The sequence below is a fragment of the Pagrus major genome, chromosome 3, assembly GCF_040436345.1.
Source record: "Pagrus major chromosome 3, Pma_NU_1.0".
NCBI lineage: Eukaryota > Metazoa > Chordata > Actinopteri > Spariformes > Sparidae > Pagrus > Pagrus major.
In genome coordinates, this window is record NC_133217.1 from 7741793 (window position 1) to 7760605 (window position 18813).

The window sequence follows — 18813 nt, forward strand, 5'->3', positions numbered from 1 at the left end:
TGGCACAGAAGAGCCAGTGTGTGTGTGTGCGTGTGTGTGTTACAGTGTCACAAAGATACACCCTGCTGATATGACAGCCGACAGCTCAACCAATCACCTGTTTTCTCTCCCTGCCTATCAGCATGTGAGGTTGCCGTAGTCAGACGTCCTCTGGATGTGGAGGTCGTCATGCAGATGGAGAAGACAGAATGGACACACACATTCATGTACCTGCACGCACACGCAGAGAAACATTAAACATTGATGGGCACAATATGTTTATCAACTTCCTCTTGATTCCCTGGTGTTTTGGGAAGTTTTGAGTAACGTTCGGTGTGGTGCAACCTGTTGAATGGTTGTGAAGAATGGTGGTTTATGGAGGCATCAGGTCTAAACACAAAGTAGGTTAGATTGGGAGACAAAATCAGTTATTGGAGCTTTCTACACAAACATCAGAGAGGATACCCTACCAGAGACCGAGTCTGATTTTCCAAAAGACAATCGCAGGCTACAAAGAGTCTCATTTCATGTGTTTGGCTTCTAGCTGTGCGCACGATTTGACAAATGCAACAAAGAGCCTTTTTTTGTGTGTGTGCTGTTACGGATGTTTTGTGAAAGTAAGCTGAAGATCATCCTGGCACTCCCCTTTGAACTCTTCACAACAGATATATTACTGCCATTCAGGAACAGATTATTTACACCAGCGTTGTGAATGAGTCAGGCCATTATTACTCAGCACTTGAAATGCCTCCCAAAATACATGAGAAATTAAATTTAGGGCACGGATTCACATTTATTAAACAATTCACATCTACGCACAGGGCTTAGAGATAAATCATCTGAGGGCTTTGAACTCAACATACAGATGCAAATCACATAAATGTTTCTTCATTTGTCAAGATGTTCTACTGTACTGGTGTAAAAAGAACTCTAACTCTAAATAAGACTGCTTATTTTAAAGGCGTGCTATGTAGTTTTGGAAGAAATTTAAACTCAGAATTGGAATATTTACAATATTAACGAGTTAATGATACAAACTCAAAAATATCTATTTTTCCATAACTGAATAAACAAGCTGTTCTCAGAGGAAAATAATGTCCTCAGAACACTGTTTGAAGCTAGAAAGCTGGCAGGGTCCGCCACATATAAACAAAGTCAAACAGTATGAAATTGTGTTGTCCGTTAAGGTTAGTTTGTTGATTCAGTTTATTCAGTCATGAAAGTGAAGAGGGTTTATTTATTTAGGCATACAAATCAGTCGATTAAGATCTTTCTCTTCTTATTAAAATTTCTTACCCAAAACTACATAGTGCACCTTTAATATCGAGTAATAAAACATTTTCTGAATATTTTACAATTTCTAATTTTTTCCACCACGCATCAAGCTACCGGCCAAAAATAATTACTCATTACTTTGTCCTTGGAGTGATGGGTCCCCGTCTTTTACGACTCCTATTAATCCAATCGTCACCTGAAGTGAAATAGCTTTCGCCACAGGCAGGTAAACGTGGTACAACTCCCACACACACACACACACACACACACACACTGGCAAACACACACACACACACATGCACCCACACACACAGCAACCATTTAGCATTAGTGTAAGCAGTGTTTGTATGCTCCATTCTGTCACCTCCCACACGATACATTCATAAAACGGCTCCTCCGCGCCAAAGGCACTGACTCAATAGAAGACATCTCCCCTTCTCTTTTCTCTCGCCTCCTTCCCTCTTTTAACCCCTCTACCCCCCCTCATGTATCCGTCCTTCTTATTCTCCCACTTATCTCCCCCTCCTCGCCTCCATCCTTTCCTTTATGTCCTTCCTCACCTACCTCCTCGTTCTCTCCCTCACGCCATCCCTCCCTCCCCCCCACAGGGCTGGTTGCAGCCGGTTTGAGTCTGACAGTACGAGAGGAAGCTTCGACCTCTCACCTCCGGAGGATAGAGGGAGGGAGGCAGGAGGAGAGGGATGATGGAGGGCAGCGGGTTGGAGGGGAGGGGAGGGGAGGGGAGGGGAGGTGGCTGAAACTGCAAGAGGCGAGGGAGAGGTCAAAGAACAGGAGGGATTTGAGAGGTAAGAGAGGGAGAGGGGGAAGGGACAGAGCGAGAGAGGGAGAGAGAGGACGGAGGGGTCAGCAAGGAAGAGGAGTGATAAATGAAGGGGAGAGCGGCAAGACGGATGGATGTGGAGGGAGAGATGGAGCGCATGAGAGGATGAGAAGGAGACAGAGTGTGAAGCTGCTGTGTACCTCCCTAACAAGCTGGACAGAATCAGCTCAATTATTAAAGAGGAGCGAGAGATGGGGAAAACACGCAGACGTACACACGCACAAAAGCATCTCTTGGTGTCTGGCACACACAACACATACTCGCCGTCTCTCACACACACACACACACACACACACACAAACACCTATCTGCAGATCAACATACTTGCACATGTACGGTGTGTCTGATTTTTATGTTTCTTATCCTCGTGCGTCAGCGTGCTTGAGTTATCTTTGTTTTTAGAGATGTGCGAGTGTGCGTATACATGTGTCTGGGTATGTGTGTTAAAAACAGTGAGTCAGAGGATAAGCAGAGACTTGTTAGTGATTCTCCTCAACACACACCACCACCCCCACCCCCCCACCACTACCCAATTTGGCTTCAGCAACGTCTCAGCGTTCCACCGGCGTGGCTTCAATGTCGTCTCATCAATACGAGCAGATAATCAGAGCACTAAGGGGTCTGTCTATAAATCCACGCCGTGAATGTAGTTCTCCCCCCTCTTCCCTTCCTTCCTCCTCTTCTTCCTCCTCTTCCTCTCTTGCCCGTTCCACCCTTGTTTCTAGCTCTCTTTCTTCTTCCCCTCTTCCCTCCTTCTCTGAGGAAGCGTATGCCCCCGAGGGACGAAGAGATTCGCTACCTTCCAGGAGAGAAAGAGAATGTGTGTGCCTCCCTCTCTCTCTCTCTGCGTGTGAATGTGTGTCCTCCACATGTGTGTGCGTGCCAGGATGATAGTGTGTGTGTGTGTGAGAGTGAGAACACACACTTCCTGAGACAAGAAGGGAGAGAGAGAGAGAGAGAGAGAGAGAGAGGCAGGGATGAGCAAGTGAAGAGAAAGTGAAATCAGGAGGATGTGGAGGGGGAGGAGAGAGAAAGAGATAAGAGAGAAAGACAGAGAGTAGTCGGGGAGAAGGGGGAAGATGGATGAATGCACTGCGCACTGAGAGAGTGTGTGTGTGTGTGTGTGTCTGTGTGAAAGAGAGAGAGAGAGATGGGAGAGAGAAGCAGGTAGACAGAGAGGGACGGAAGGGTTTCTTATCCTCTCAGCAGAAGTCATAATTTCTTAGAGCGTGCACAGATGTGTGTGTGAGTGTGTGTTTGTGTGTGTGCCTGACAGTGTTTGTGTCTGAGAGTGTTACCTCGCTCAGGCTTGAGGCCAAGACTCTGAGAGGTACAGTGGTGTAGCGTCGGTGTGTGTGTAGCGCGAACGGCATGTGTGTGGCTGTGCATGTTTCTTGAGCGGCGTGTACGTCGAGGCAGTGCCTGACGAGCTGTCAGTACCTACAGTTGGAATGTTCACAAGGCGGCCATTGTTGTTCAAACAGCCAGCAGCCTTCTCCTTGGCAACGGGCGCTGCAGCAGCGTCTCCCACAGCAACTGTGGAACAGGAGTATGGAGAGAGGAGGAGGAGTCAGGAAGTCAGGGCCGCAGCACTGAGGCCCCTCTCCAAAACACTGGCCTCAAGGTCTTAGCGTGTGTCGGGGTCCAAGTATCTGGTTTGTGTGTGAAGTAGATACCTGACCGTGTTTATACGTGTTGGCGTATGTGTTTTTAAAGTGTGTTTCCAGCCTGACTACATGTAGCGTGCGTCAGCGTGCATTTTATGCCTATTTGTGTGTACGTGTCAGCTCAGTGTGTGTGTGTGTATGTGTGCACCTGCATGAACTCTAAGTGTGAGCATTTCTGTGTTTGCACCTATAAGTGGTTGGTTTCATCTTCCCGTATTTGCATGTGTGTCCGTGTTTGTGCGTAATCCTGTATGTGCGCACATGTGCAACACACTCCTAGCTGTTCCCAGCTGGCGCGGTTTGGTCACATGACCTGACTGAGGGGCGGCCATCAGCAGCGCCAGGAAACTGCCTGCAGGAGCGAGAGAGATAGAGGAAGAGGAGAGAGAGTGTCAGGCTGAGTTGAAGATGAGGGAGGGGTGTTGGGGAGTGGGAGCGTGTGTTGTGGGAGAGAAACTGGGGGCGGGATGTGTGGGGAGGGGGGGAGTGCTAGAGAGATGAGAGAGGGAACAGTGAGGAAGAGAAATGAGGAGGGGGGGATGGAGGAGGAAGAGGAAGGGGTAATACAGTCCTCCTCGTCTTAAAATAACTACAGCATGTAGGTTCCTGCAGGAACAACAGGAGAGAGACAGTCAGACAGTGAGACAGTCAGATGGGGGTGGGGGGTCCTGGTTTTGTGTTGTCTAATGTTTGGAGCTACTTCTCCTGTCCCCTGTGTGCATCCTTGGCTGAGCCGCCACTGTATCTGGTCTGTGTGAAGTCTGTTTACGTTAGATGTGTGTCTGTCTGTGTGAGCGTCTGTCTGCCTTTTTGTTTGTCTGCACATATGGTTTATGTGTTGCTCTCTGTTCATTTATGTGCTTTGTGTTTTGTTGTGTGTGTGCGTGCGTGCGTGTGCTGGCTCTTGGCAGGAGATACAGCACGCACACTGATGATGGAGATCATTAGGAATTTCCTGCAGCTGGGGAGGTGGTGGGCTTCTTTTTTTGGCGGGAGGGGTGGGATGTGAGTGGGTGAGAAGGAGAGGAGAGGTCAGAGTGGAGGAGAGTGTGAGTGGGTGGGTGGGGGGGTCTGTGTGTAAGTGTGTTTGTTGAGCTGTATCCTTTTGACTGACATGTGTGTGCATTGAGCTGCAGCCCACCAAAGCCCAAAGTTCAGCTCAGTTTTTGAGGGTTGTTGTTGGTAAATTGTGTGCAAGCATGATGTGTGTGTGTGACAGCCCTCACCCCCCTTTGGCACACTTACACACCTCACCTCTCAAAACAACCACAGGTCGCTTGATTGTAAGTTTGGATGTGCTTAAATTTTTAGCTGTTCGGCGTTAGTGCCTGTTGGGCTACAATGCACCGCAGTTGAGGCGAGACCTAACACCTTGAAGCTGTGCACAGTTTGTCTGACTATTGAGTAAATATTGCAAACTTTTTTCCCACAGTGGGAGGAAAAAATAAAGCCTTTAAATCCAACATGTCCATCTATCAGTTTGAGATGATCTCCAGGTTCTGTTGTGCTCATGATAAATTACTTGTGCTCTGTGATGCTGCTGAAGTTGAATAAAGTTTATTTTATCCTCGAGCGTATATGAAATCCCATCAATATGCACTAGAAATACATTAGGCTTATAAGTATTTGATTTGATTACTGCGCACAGTAAGTTTACAGTTCATCATAGGCCACTTTAAAGTGTGTTGATGTCATGGAATGTGTTATGTTTCATTGACAAAGTCAGAGACGTTTATCTAGAATACAACACGACACGACACTTGGAAACAATTAGTCATCAAGTTGTCTAACAGTTTTGTTTACTGTCTTTTGCATTATTTATCATTTTTGTCTCTTGATTGATGATGTTTTGTCGTGTGCTGTATAGAGGGTTGGAGGCTGCTGTAGCTGCAGGTGGAGGTTGCATCAGGGTTGAGGTGGTGTGGAGGAACAAGCGGCTGATGGTAGCTGAGTTTATGCACGGTGTCACTCAGTCTCTGTGGACCCCCCTCCCCACTCCTCTTCCTCTCCTGGCCTCACATACACTTTCTCCCTCTCTCTCCCTCTGCCCCTCTCTCTGTTTTATCCCCCCCTTCTTATCTGTCTAAACCTCTCTGTGGAGCTCCCCCCCTCCTCCCCTCACCACCTCTCTCTCACTACCTCTCTCTCTTTCTCCATGCCCCCCCCCCCCCCCCCTCCCTTACACCCCCCCATGCTGTTTCGGTGCTGCTGCCTGTCTCTTAGCAACAACTGCACACCCGTTAGAGCTCAGTGAGTGCTTTTACAAACACACCCAGGAAGACACACTCATACACGCGCACACTCGCAGACACACACACGCGGGCGAGCGCAAACACATCCACACTCTCACGCAGGGTCTAGTTCCTCATTGAGGGTTGCTGCTGGCAGGCCTGTGAGTCTGCAAGCCTTTGTGGCAGTGAGATAGATGGGAAGAGAATAGATATGCTGTACAGCTTCCATGTACAGAATGATTGTTCCTCTCAGACTATGCACAACAGGGCAACTGCCCAAACTGGAAAATGACAGGCTCTCGTCTATAATTTCACACTGGCATTTGTGCGCACACACAAACACACTCTGTGGCGTGTTGTTGCCTTTCCCGTAAGCACACAGTAGCACCAAAAACTTTTTATGTGCAGATGAAAAATATGCGAGATGAAAAATCTTCAAAGAATATCGCTCATGAGAGAGCTACTCTTTGTGAAACAGATTCAACAGATCGTCATGTGAGAGCTGTGCACACCATCGGCTGTTTTCACAGAGACAATACAACGCCACTGTGTGTTCCAAAGCCCCAGAGCCATTCACGCTAAAATGCACCAAAACGCATTTGCTACGTATGACGGTGAATATATTGGAATGGCGGCTGATGGATGTGCAGGAGTGTTTGCTTAAACAATGAATCATAGTGGGAGTGTTTGATTGGCTGGCATCTAAGCCCTGTCAGAAATGCCCCCCGCCGAGCACAGTAGAGGGATATTTGCATGTGTGTCTTTGTTTTGTGTATGAATGTGCATGATTGTGTGTGTGTGTGCGTGTGTGAGTGTGTGTGCGCGACATGTATGTCTGTATGTGCAAATTGATGTGTGAGTGTGTGGGAGGATGAAGCTGTGGGGGCATATTTGAATGTGTCTTTGTATGTCGGTGTGTGTGTGTGTGTGTGTGTGTGAGTGACAGTATGTGCATGTATGTGTAAGCACACGTGCAGCAATGTTTAATTAAAGCATGTGTTCCTTTCCGTCTCTCACACGCCGGTCAGATGGAGTCTTAATTAATGAATTCTGTTAATTAGAGGAGAGAGAAAGTGAGAACGAGAATGGGAGGGAAAAGAGGGAAGGAGAAGGGGGAGAGAGAGAGAGAGAGAGAGGGAGAGGGAAGCAGGAAGACAGGCCAGGCATTGGAAGAAGTGGGTGAGGGGGTTAAAGAAAGTATGTGTTGTGTGTGTGTTCATCTCCATGTGTGTCTGTCCCAGTTGTGTCATTCCTCAGAGCAGCACTGAGGTTGGTCTGCTCCATGTGTGCAGCCCAAAACTCTGTTACAGCAAAACTCTCACACTCCTCCTCACGCCTCCTTCAACTTTTTCTCCCTCTCTCTTAAATCTGTCTGCCTCTGTCTCTCTCTCCACTTACCATCCTTTCCCCTCCCAAATCTTTCACCTCCCTGTACTTTTTCTGTCTCTCGCACTCTCTCATTCTTTCTCATCCGTTCGTGCACTCATTCTAGTGTCTTTCACCCCCTCCCCTCTCTGTCCTTCTCCCTCCCTCCTAATCGGAGCCATATGTTGGCGAGAGAGGCAAGGAGATCTTAGAGGATGGACAGTGTTGTATGTAGAGAGTGTTGTACAGCGTTGGAGCCAGCCGTACATATATACCCATGCTTGTGTTTCACTTGTGAATCTAACTTCGTAAGTTTTGTGTCTGTTATGTCTGTCTGTACTTCCATTTCTTCTCTGCTCAAGGTTTCTATAATCCCTCCATCGTTCCTGTCTTTCTGTCACCTTCATCTCTCCATCCTCTTAACACCTCTCTATTCATCACCTCTCTGCTTCCCCCTGGTGGCTGTGATTATTCACACATTCTCATTCTTGTTGCACCCTCCAAGTCTAGTGCTTTGTAATGCATTTGAATAGTTTTGTGGCATGCAGTGTGAATGTGTGTGTGTGTGTGTGTGTGTGCTTTTCCCCACTATTAATTGTTTATTATAATTTATGGATTTTTACAACATACACATCTAGTCACCTAAATATGGTGAGATTGAAAAATGTGAAAGTCTGGTCATTATCATGTCGTGGTCTTCAGTGTCTGTTACTTAACATGTTAAAAAAGAAAACCAGTAGACTAGATAAACATGGCCCTGGCTTACATGCGTACCTACAATCTGCTGCTGCACATCGAAACGAAATACCAACTACAATTAGAGTTAAAAATTTCATATTGCAAGTCATCTCCCAAAATAATTGCGTCTGTTGTGAGACTGTGCAGCCCTCACCAAAATACTGATTCTAGTCTGGTCTGATTCGTGCTGTGACATCATGTACTAATCTCTTATTCTCTTTTTCTTTCTGCTCCACCCTCCTCCACACTCCTTTCTTTTTTTCCCCCACCTTCTTCAACTCCCTGTCCCTTCCTCTGTCTGTCTGTCTGTCCTTTCTGTCTATCTTTCTTACTCTTTCTCTCACTCTAGCAACCATGGGCAAAAGACAGGAGCAGAGGGGAGAGAGAGAACTATGTGAGCTCTCCACTGCAGTATTGATGACCCAATGATCCCCTGCAGAACAGAGCCAGTCAGGCAGACAGAGTGAGGCTCAACTCAGAATCAAAATCAGAATCAGCACCACAACCATTCGGTAAAAGCGACCAATTGAGCAGGAAATGAATGGTAAATGTAATCTAATGTTGTAATGTTGCTGTGTGGGTGGCACAGTTAATAGAGTGGAGTGCATTTCGGATTAGGTTTATGGCCCATTGCCAAAAACGTTGACGATTCTATCACACAATTTTATCTGTGCTGCAAATGTTTGATTTTTATGTACAGTGTTTGGTGCCTTACAATGACCAATATGTTCAGAAGCACTGTGTGGATTAAATGTCTTAAATGCAACAAGGAGATGTTAATCTATTTGTGGACTTCCTATCCAGTTAATAATATTATTTCCTTTCTGTTCTTTAGGTACTTGAATCGTCTTGCCAGCCTTTCGAGGAAGACAAAGAAGAAAAAGTCAATTTCATACAGCAGAAAACATCACCGTCTTTTCGCCTCAGTACCAGCAAGACTATCCACTGAATGAGTGGCTTGTCAGATCACCTGCATTCAGGCCAAACTGGGGCTCCAGTGGGCTGTGGTGGGACTCAGGCAGAGGGAAAAGCGCGTTTGGGAGGGCTGGAGGGGCTGGCAGGGCCTGAGCTCTGGACCCGGGAGCTCGGGCTCCAGGAGGGGTCCCAGGATCCCTCTAATGATGGACTGGTACCGGTGACCTCCGACCACTTTCCCTCCTCCTCTCCTTCCACCCTGGCCAACGGCATCCATCTACAGAGAAGGGCTGGGAACAGTACCTGCCGGCGGAGGCAGACGGAGACTCATACTACCGCTGAGACGCATACATTTCCAGAGACACTTAGAAACATGCAAACGCACATAGACCCAGATGTGCATGCACAGGCTGTTTCACACTCACACATGGACAATTGTGGACGCATGGATATCAACACACATACAGGTTCTGTAGCACCAGAGGGCTCCAGAACTCTCACACCAGAGGCCATACACACAACCTCACCTCAACCCCTGTCTTTGGCACTTGGAAATCATCCTGCCTCCTCCAATCAGCTGGCAGCTCCAGTCATCACTGCAGAGACAGACATACCCTCAACCTTTTGTCCAGTCCCTATTGGTCCAAACCCAAACACAGGCTCCTCTTCTCTTCCTGTGGAAGCAGAGAAGAAGTATGCACTCCGCAGCTCTGGACGTCCCCGATTTCCCTGTCACCTGCGCAAATCCTCCCGTCTCCGCCGAAGTATGGAGGATGGAGAGAAGAAAGCAGTGAAGGAGAGGGCAGAAGATGATGAGGGTGAAGTCTTGGAGGAGAAAATCTGGAGGGTTAAAGAGGAGGAGGTGGCTGTTGGTGAGAAAGAACATCCGTCTGTGAAGGTTGTTCTCCCCACACCTCCCTGCCCTACAGACATGGCTGTTGCTCTGACTGTACCCAAACCTGTTCCTAAAGCTATACCTAAACCTGGACCCAGACTTGGGCACAGACCTGGACCTAAATCCAGGTCTAGGCCCCAACCGAAGCCTGTCCATAAAGCAGCTCCTAAAAGTGTCATGAAAAAGCGTCAAGCAGCTCAACGTGCTGCCTCTCAACTCTCTTTTACAAACACATCCACCATCCCTGCACCTCTGCTAACTTTGAGGGACGAACCTGTTGCGGAGTTGGTGACAGCTCCTAATGGTCGGAGACGCGGGCGTTTTGTAGGCGTAAGTTAAATTATAGTTACATATTGTCATAACTCCTTGACATAACACCAATTTCATAAAACTTATGTTTATTTGTATATGTTTTGTGTTGGTCTCTACTGTACAGGTGAGGAAGATTGTTGTCAAGGTGGCTCGAATTCCCGTCAGCCTTAGCCGCCGACAGAAGAGCTACAAGATTTCCAATTTGGAGACAACTACAACAACAGAGAAAGGCCAGGATGGTGCTCTGGATGGCTCAGAGGCAGCTCGAGAGCCCACTGCACTTCTCCGCATGAAGAACAATGGGAAGAGTGTTATGGTGATGTTCCCTCCTGGAGAACTGCCTGTTATTCTCAAACGCAGGCGGGGACGACCACCTAAACAGGCTTTGCCAGGAATACCGGGAGAGCCTCAGAATGTCGGGAATGCTGGTGGTAATGGAGATCAGCCCAAGAAGCCCCAGAGGCGACGTCGGACTAAACTTCCTTCCCCTTATCCATCTTATGTTAATGACACTAACGATGTGAAAACAGAGTATGGGGATGTGTTGTCCAAACTGGCCTTTTTAAACCGCCAGCCCCCTGCCACTGGGCGCTGCTCTCCCCCTCGGTGCTGGACACCTAGTGAGCCAGAAAGCTTTCATACCCCCTTGGAAAACCCTGGAATATCCACCCTGCTCCACCGGCTCACTGGGTATAGACGCCCCCGGGGTGGCAGAGGAGGGGGCACTGGCAGAGGTGGAGGAGCAGCAGGGGGTATCGGGGGCAATTTGCGCAATAAGAGCACCTTTAGTGACTTCTTTGAATCTATTGGCAAGAAGCGGAAACCAAGCGTCCTTTCTGAGCATGGATTACCTAGGAAAAGGGGAAAGTGTGGAGGTGGGGTTGGTAGGGGAGGGGGTGTGGTAGGAACTGAACCTGGGGGAGAGAAAACAGTCAAGAGGAGACGTGTAAGAAAAAATGGTGCATTAAAAGGGGAGGGGGTGTCCATGGGGCAGGACTGGCCCAATGGGGCAGGTGGCTGGGGTGATGAGGGGGGTATGGACAAGGAGAAAGGTTTGGGTGGATATCAACTCTGTGGATCTCCCAGGGGGGGCTTTTCCTCCTGTGAGGTTGGAAGGGGAGGTGCCTACAGCAGTCCAGGAGGAAGCAGAGGGGTGGGGGCGGCAGGGGATGACTCACAAGGCCTGTTTGCTGGATACTTCCGGTCACTCCTCGACTCAGATGATTCGTCAGACCTGTTAGACATCTCCTCGCAGTCAGACCCTCGCAAAGCTTCATCTACCCCTGGTTATGAGCCATCCAGTCCAGCTACTGGTCACAGCTGGTCCCCTGCATTTCCCAAGTGGAGCACCAAGGGTGCAAATTCTGGGGCAGAGGGTTCAGCCCAGACACACTCCTCAGGCAGGCCGCCATACAGCTATTGCAGCCTTGCCCAAACATCGCCCACCACTTCAACCTATCCCAAATCCACTCCTCCATCTCTCTCACACTCTCCCAGCTCCCCTCATCCGGCCTCTTATGGGCACTACTCCTCTGGCTATTCCTCCTCTTCTCCTGCAGGGCCACAGAGATCTTCAGACTGCAGCTTTGCATATGGACCTGGCAAGGCCATGGCTGGTGGTCAAATTAGTTATTCTAGCTACCAGGCAGCAGTCAAGCGAGGCTTTAGTGGATATCCTGCAGCTGGTCATTCCTCCATGGTGCGGGGGGAGTCGACAGGACCCACATCACCAGGAGGAGGGTACATGTCTGTGGCCAAAGGCAGCCCTTTCAGCTCCTCCTCCTCTCCAGAAGGTTACAAACAGTATAACTCCAATCAGTGGGGCTACAGGTAAATCACTTGTGGCAGCCTGTCACCACAAAAAATACTCACTATAAAATTGAATTTATGAAATTTCTGAATTTTTTATACAAAAATCAGACTTTATATGATTTTTTTAATGAATAGGTGATCAAGTATTTTCTTCAACTAACAAGAGAAGTACAAATTAATAAATGTCTGACCGCAGCAGGATCAAACAGATGTGAATTACTTAAAATGTTTCATTCGTGCTCATCACTTTCACATTGATCATGTCTACCATGTGCTAATTAACAGTCATTACCTTACATTTTATGACTGGGGGCTAAAACGTGCACTGTGTTTATCCAGCTTAGATATCCATGGTCAGAACCTGCATTTATAGTTTTCTCTCCAGGTCCTATTTCTAATCAGTGGAACTGCAACCAAGAGAAGTGTTCATTAAAATATATGAAGTGCACACATGCTCTGTAGCTGTTTGTGTGTTTATATATTTATGTTTTGTTTTGTTTTTCAGACAAGGTTTTGGTGGCTGGTCAACGGACAGCTTTGGGCATCAGTATCACGGCTACAGTGAATATGGCTCCAATGAGTCCAAAGACATCTTGGATATCTCCAACTACACCCCCCAGAAGGCCAAGCGACAACCTTTTTCTGAGAGTCTATCAGAATCCTCCTCTGACTCTTCACATCTTGGCTCTGTAGCCACTGGCAGTGGACCTAGCTCCACAGGTGGCTCATACAAACATAATGAGGCTGCATCTGTCAGTGGAGAAGGGGGTCAATCAAGTCTGTCCAGCCTTGAGAAGTTGATGATGGATTGGCATGAGAGTGCTTCAGGGCCCTCATATAATTGGAGCCAAAATGTCCTCTTCCAGGGCGGTGGTACCAGCAAACCCGGCCGCGGTCGCAGGAAACGGACTGAACCACAATCAGAAAAAGAAGGGGGTTCTGCTTTACACTCTGATTCCCCATCCAGTCCCTCCCCAACACCTACTCCAGGACCTAAGCGAGGAGGGGTTGGAGGACGGGGCAGAGGGTCCAGAGGAGGCAGAGGGGGTTTGTCCCCATGTCAGAGAGAGCGCCCATCAGGGGCCAAAGGCAGGGGTAAGGCCGCCTCTACATCTGGAGCAGGAGTAGCAGTGACTGCTGGAGGTCCAGACGGGTCAGGGCTGTTCCACGATGGGCTGGACTATTACAGTGGTGACAGTAGTAGTCTCTCTCCCTTGGCCACTCCCAATCCTGCACCACCTTCTAACTACCCCCAGGACCCCTGTGAGTACCCTTCCCCTTACTCTGCCCACCCATCCACACCTTCCTCTGAGGAGCGGTATCCAGCCTTGTTCCCTGGAGAGTCCTCCTCTTCCCTCTCACCCAGTGTCTCGTCTCCCCCTTACCCTCCCAAGCCCACCCCTCCTCCGCCTCAGTCTTACCACCCTGTCCCCTCCAGGACCTTCTCCCCCTCCTGCTCTCCCTCACCCCGGGTAACACCCCACTGTGGCACTGCACTGAGTCCCTCACACCGCCCCCCTCCTAAAGACCCACAATTCTCGCAGTATGACTCTCCCAGCTATTGCAGCTCCCCCTACTGGTATGGACAGACATCCCACAGCAGCAGCCCCAGCCCGCACTCGCACAGCGCACACACAAACACAGCCGTGCACACACACAGCAACCCGCACACAAGTCCTCATGGAAATACACAAAGTAATCCGCTCTCTAGTCAAAATGTGAACACAAATATGAACCCGACGCCCCACGACACGCACCATCACAATACACAGTCCCACGCAAACCTGAGCTCACACACCAACACCCATCCCAACTCACACCTTCAGAGCAACCCCCTCTCCCACTCAAACCCTCACACCAACAATCAGCCCCACCACAACACACACTCCAACCCCAGTCCCAGCCTCCACTCCCACTCAACACCTGTGCTTTATGAGGAGTGCAGCCCTCCCTCAACCATACCCCAGCACAAGCGAGATCTAACCCCTCATGCTTTGAGCACAGGCCTTCGCCAGGGTCCCCTGCCTCACTCCCCATACCCAAAACCTCCTCTGGACTCCTCGCCCCATCAAGAGGACACTAGCGGCTTCTCCTTGTCCCATCAATCCTACCAGGGCATGGGACACCGCTACCCCTCCCAGGCGGCACAGGCAGGTGGGGTGCTGTGCCAGCTCCTGGACCCAGCCAATGATGACAGCTTCAGCGTCACCAGCCTGTAACAGCAGGTGAGCTTAATTAAACTTCTTTCAAACAATAAGGCCAACTAAGGACGCCCACTGGAAATGTAATAGACATTTCCGGGTGGTTATGGAGGATGATTATGCTTTTGTTTATTAATTGATATTTAATTATACAGGAGGAAATACAGACATTAGAAATTAAAGAATTAATCCATCTGTAGATTCACTAAATTACAAAGCTCTTCATTACTTTATATTTAATTGGATGATAAAGCACTATTAGTAGTAAATGAAAAGTGATCAAAACATTTACAGTGGAATTTTAGCATCAGTTTCACAAAAGAACCATATATGATGGGTAAGAAAACATGTGGTTAAATGAGAATTTATAAATTGCTTCCCTAGGTACTGTCTAGGTTCATGTTTGCGAATTGTTGCTCATTTCACGGAAATTATTAGTGGACTGGAATATGTTTATGGTAGCTCCATGTAGACTCTTTAGCTAAAGTACAAATGTACATTACTAAAAAATGGGTTACAACAGCAAACATATTACAGTGCACACATACTGCCTTGCTTTTATTACCAAATTAAATGATGGAAATATTGCGCTACCTACAGTAAAGATGTTTACAAAGAACTGTTAAAAAGTGTCAAGGTTTAGTTCATCCAATTCAATAGAGTTGCCTTTTATTTTACCACTGTCAAAAATACCATAGTCTCTTATTACTCTCTTCATCTCTTTCTCTCTCCCTCTGTTTTTCTTTCAGGTGCATTCAATCCAAGCTTTTTCAGATTTGCAAACATTTTTTTCTTTATTTTTTTTCGTAAGGAGACTTTTTTTGTGAGAGACTGTGAAATGAAGGGTGAGAATTTAGCTGCCAGCTTTGGACAGTAGAGCTTTAATTCTCCAGCACTGACAATCAAGATCAACCGCAACTTAAACGCCCAAGCATGCACACACACACACACACACACACACACACACACACACACACACACACACGCATGTGCAGATGAATTCACTACCTAAACATGAACACATAAAATCATACATGTGTACATGCACTCACACTCTATGCTGGAACGAGGGAATGGCTGAGAGGAGCTGACAGATGAATACCAGATGCTAACGGACAGACACAAACCTATTTCTCACCACTTTGAGTCCTGCTGTGACTTCTTATTCTGCTGCCCAGAATTCTGTATCTCATCAAATCTTTCTGGTCTTGTTCTGTACATCTGCAATATGGACATGCTAGGATCACACTGCTCTCTATCTTCTCTCTTTCTGTGTTGTTCCTCTGTTCTCTCTAAACCTCCCCTCCTCTCCCCCTCTGCTAAACCAGCAACTGTGGTCTGCATTTGACCTACACTAACACTGCATTTCTGTCTTGTGCCCTAACCTGAACCGCATCTGAGCCCAAATCTTTTATGAGCCTAGCAAACGTCCTGCTCTGTGCACTCCTTGTGTTGTGTACCATAAGACAAAAGTGGACTAAACCAGTTTCTGCTCTTGAAATACCAGCATCTGTACATACGACTCCCGCTCCAAGCCAAGGGCCCCCTCTTCACTCTGAAGGTCCGTCATCAACATGCCCTCCTCAGCGTTCTGCCATGGTTTCTCTGCTCTGGGGAGGGGGGAGAAGACTGCAGCATGGAGACCCAACATCCTGTGTTTTTGCTGTTTTAACTACAAGGGAAAGAGACATTGAAATCACACAACGGCCCCAAAGAGACTCTTGTTTTTTGTGTGCGAATGTGAGAAAGAGGAGGGTGTTTTTGCGTGACTGCAGTAATGCATGTATTTGTGTGTATGTGTGCATTTATGTGTGTTTGAGTGTGTGTGCGTGCCTGTGGGGTCAAACGGAGTGAAGGCCCCCTGACAGCAAAGTCTTGGCGGGGTCTCATTCTTTCTTTCACTCTCTCCCTTCTTTTTTCTGTGGTCTTGTGTTGTTTAGTGGTTTTTGTGATGAAAAAAAAATTGTATATCTGTCTGTTACATATCATGTATGTATCTGAGGTGCAAAATATTTAAATACACATTCTGTTCTTGCCATTGGTAATCTTGTCTATAGCATACTGCTTCTTTAAGGGATTAAGGGGAGGTGTGAGCGTGTTTATGTGTGCGTGTGTGTGTGTGTTTTAGAGCCTCCGTGAGTATTGGGCTTTGCCCAGGCTGTCTGGGATTGTGTGCGAGAGAGTTCAGTCAAGGACACAATTCGACAGGGAGAGAAAGGGAGGGGAGGAGAGGAATGGATGTTGGGGAGGGGAGGATGTGTTGGAGGGGAAAGAAAGAAACCAGACTGAGGAAATCAGAAAAGGGTGTCGGAGAGGTTTTAAAGCCACTGAAACAAAATGCACAAAAATGCACGGTTTGAAAATTCCTCTTCCAAATAAGGAAATGCATTAAAGCACAGCATGGAGGCTGGTGGTACCAGAGAGCTGACAGGAAGGGACCCCATGCTCATTTCATCTCCTCACAGAGAAACTTGCTATAATAGAGCAAATATTGTACATCTGCAGCTTGTGTATATGCGTATGCGTGCCAGACAGAGAGAGTGAGAGAGAAAGAAAGCAGATGGGGGGAGTTTACTAGCTGCATATTGTGTACAGTTTGTCAACAGGCTGACTAAATAGACTCAGACATGGCCGGAGGAAATGTGTTTGCTGTGACATTCCACTGTATGGTGGAAGGGGACATGCACTGTCAACAGCACTACATGACAGATGGAGAGGAAGAGGGTGCAGAGTGACAGCTCTCTTTCAGACTTCTTTTGTACTATATTTATGCAAAATAACATTTCAATTAAGGCTGCAGGCTATGTAAAAAAAAAAGAAAACATTGCGATTATTTTGACGGATATTGCAATATGATTTACGATTAGTAGGAATGATAACTTTTGCATCACAATTTTCCGTTTTCACTGAAAAAACTATTAAAATCATGATAATGTGACAGTTGTTGGGATCCGTACCAAACTTATTTTTTACATCTGGAGAACAAGACTTGTAGGCCTGCGCATCTCTGCAAGCACTACAATACTTCATTATAATGCTGTTTTGTCTAGAGCCTGACCTATATATTGGTTGGCCAATATTGTCAGATGATATTGGCCTCTTACAGATATATCTGTGTCGTTGTTGTCCAACATGACAACTCAATTATAATGCAGAAAATGATGCTTAAAGTAAATTATTAACAATAAATTCCCAGTGGAGTTTACTGTTTCAGTGCACTGATGTCATCTCAGGCAGTAAAGTTTATTGTTTAACTGTAAAATATATTGCCTCCATTACATATCTTGAAGTGTTTGATAACCACATTTGAGGGATCACAGCAAAACGTGTGTATATTGGCCAATATATTGATATCAGAATTTTTTACTCCCTAATATCTGTATCGGCATCAGTCCCAAAAATCAAGTATTGGTTGGGCTCTAGTTTTGTCACACATATTGCATCTTTTGCTATTTGGCGACATGGCCATATTGCCTTTTGATAATATTTTGATTAATAGTACAGCCCTAACTTCAGTTAAATAAAAAATGATCATTTTTTTGCGCTGAATTGTAACAAAACAAGTCATTTGTTATAATCTGTGAAATTATTTCTAATTCTTACATACTGAAGTAGAAGTTGAAACCAAGAAGACTCTATTACAAGTTAATGTCCTGCATTGAAAATAGGTGGTTAGTAAAAGTATTATAATCAAAATGTACTTACAACAAGCGTAAAAGTATCCTATTATTACGCAGCAGAATACCTTTGGTTATATACATACAGTATGTTACATTATTTATTACCGACCCATTGAGGATTGACAATATATATTGTATTTTATAAATTAAAAACTAATTACAGGTTTAGTATGTAAAATATGACTCTTCTAACTAGTATTTGTAGCTGTCATGTAAACAGTGGAGTAAAAAGTACAATATTTACACCTTATATATTGTGGAGTAGAGTTAAAAACTAGCATAAATTATAAGTGTACTCAAATAAAAATAGCCAGCTTACCTCAAAACAATAGCCTAGTTGAGTCCAGGCCGTCCAGGTAAAAAATAATCACCTTTTAGCTAATTCAAATATTTGTAATAATAATAAAAAGTTAGTGATAGTCACCATTCACACTGGTGAGAGCAACAACAATGTTCTTACATAACTTGTCGAAAAATTACCAATCAGTCATCTTTAGCATCAACTATAAAGTCATTAGCTAGCTTAGCTGCATTCTCTTACGACTTTAGGCTACTACTTTGCTAAACAACATTTGAGAGTTTTTGGCTTGTTTCATGAGTAAATAACCGACTAAAGGGGAGTTTTAACCAACATTAGGGTTAATTTTAAACTGTATGAGTCACTTGTGGGGCAAATAAAATGGCGGTCACTGTGCCAGTAAAGCCACCGTTGACCGAGGAATGTGCTTCGTCATCACGACTTTCCCCTGGGGGTAGGAGGAAGAAGGAGGAGGAGGAGGAGGTCGGGGAGGGAAGAGGAGGAGGGCTGTTCTCAGCTGGGACTTTCCTCACTGCCCTCCAGAAAAAGTTTAATCACAGGGCGCCACACCGGAGATGTTCCCCGGCGTCTCCACGGTGGAGGT

General features: G+C 46.6%; 1 protein-coding gene across 1 annotated transcript; it reads left to right on the forward strand.

The window, feature by feature from the left end:
- The first annotated feature begins 9045 nt into the window (after positions 1 to 9045).
- ahdc1 (AT hook, DNA binding motif, containing 1) lies at positions 9046 to 14249 on the forward strand. The gene is made up of 3 exons (XM_073462832.1): positions 9046 to 10236; positions 10343 to 12048; positions 12536 to 14249. The coding sequence occupies exons 1-3, from the start codon at positions 9046 to 9048 to the stop codon at positions 14247 to 14249; spliced, it is 4611 nt and encodes a 1536-aa protein (XP_073318933.1).
- The last annotated feature ends 4564 nt before the right edge of the window (positions 14250 to 18813 follow it).

Coding starts and splice junctions, on each gene's coding strand:
- ahdc1 (XM_073462832.1), top strand. CDS start 9,046: ATGAGTGGCTTGTCAGATCACCTGCATTCAGGCCAAACTGGGGCTCCA. Junction 10,237..10,342: donor GACGCGGGCGTTTTGTAGGC/GTAAGTTAAATT, acceptor TCTACTGTACAG/GTGAGGAAGATTGTTGTCAA. Junction 12,049..12,535: donor TCCAATCAGTGGGGCTACAG/GTAAATCACTTG, acceptor TTTGTTTTTCAG/ACAAGGTTTTGGTGGCTGGT.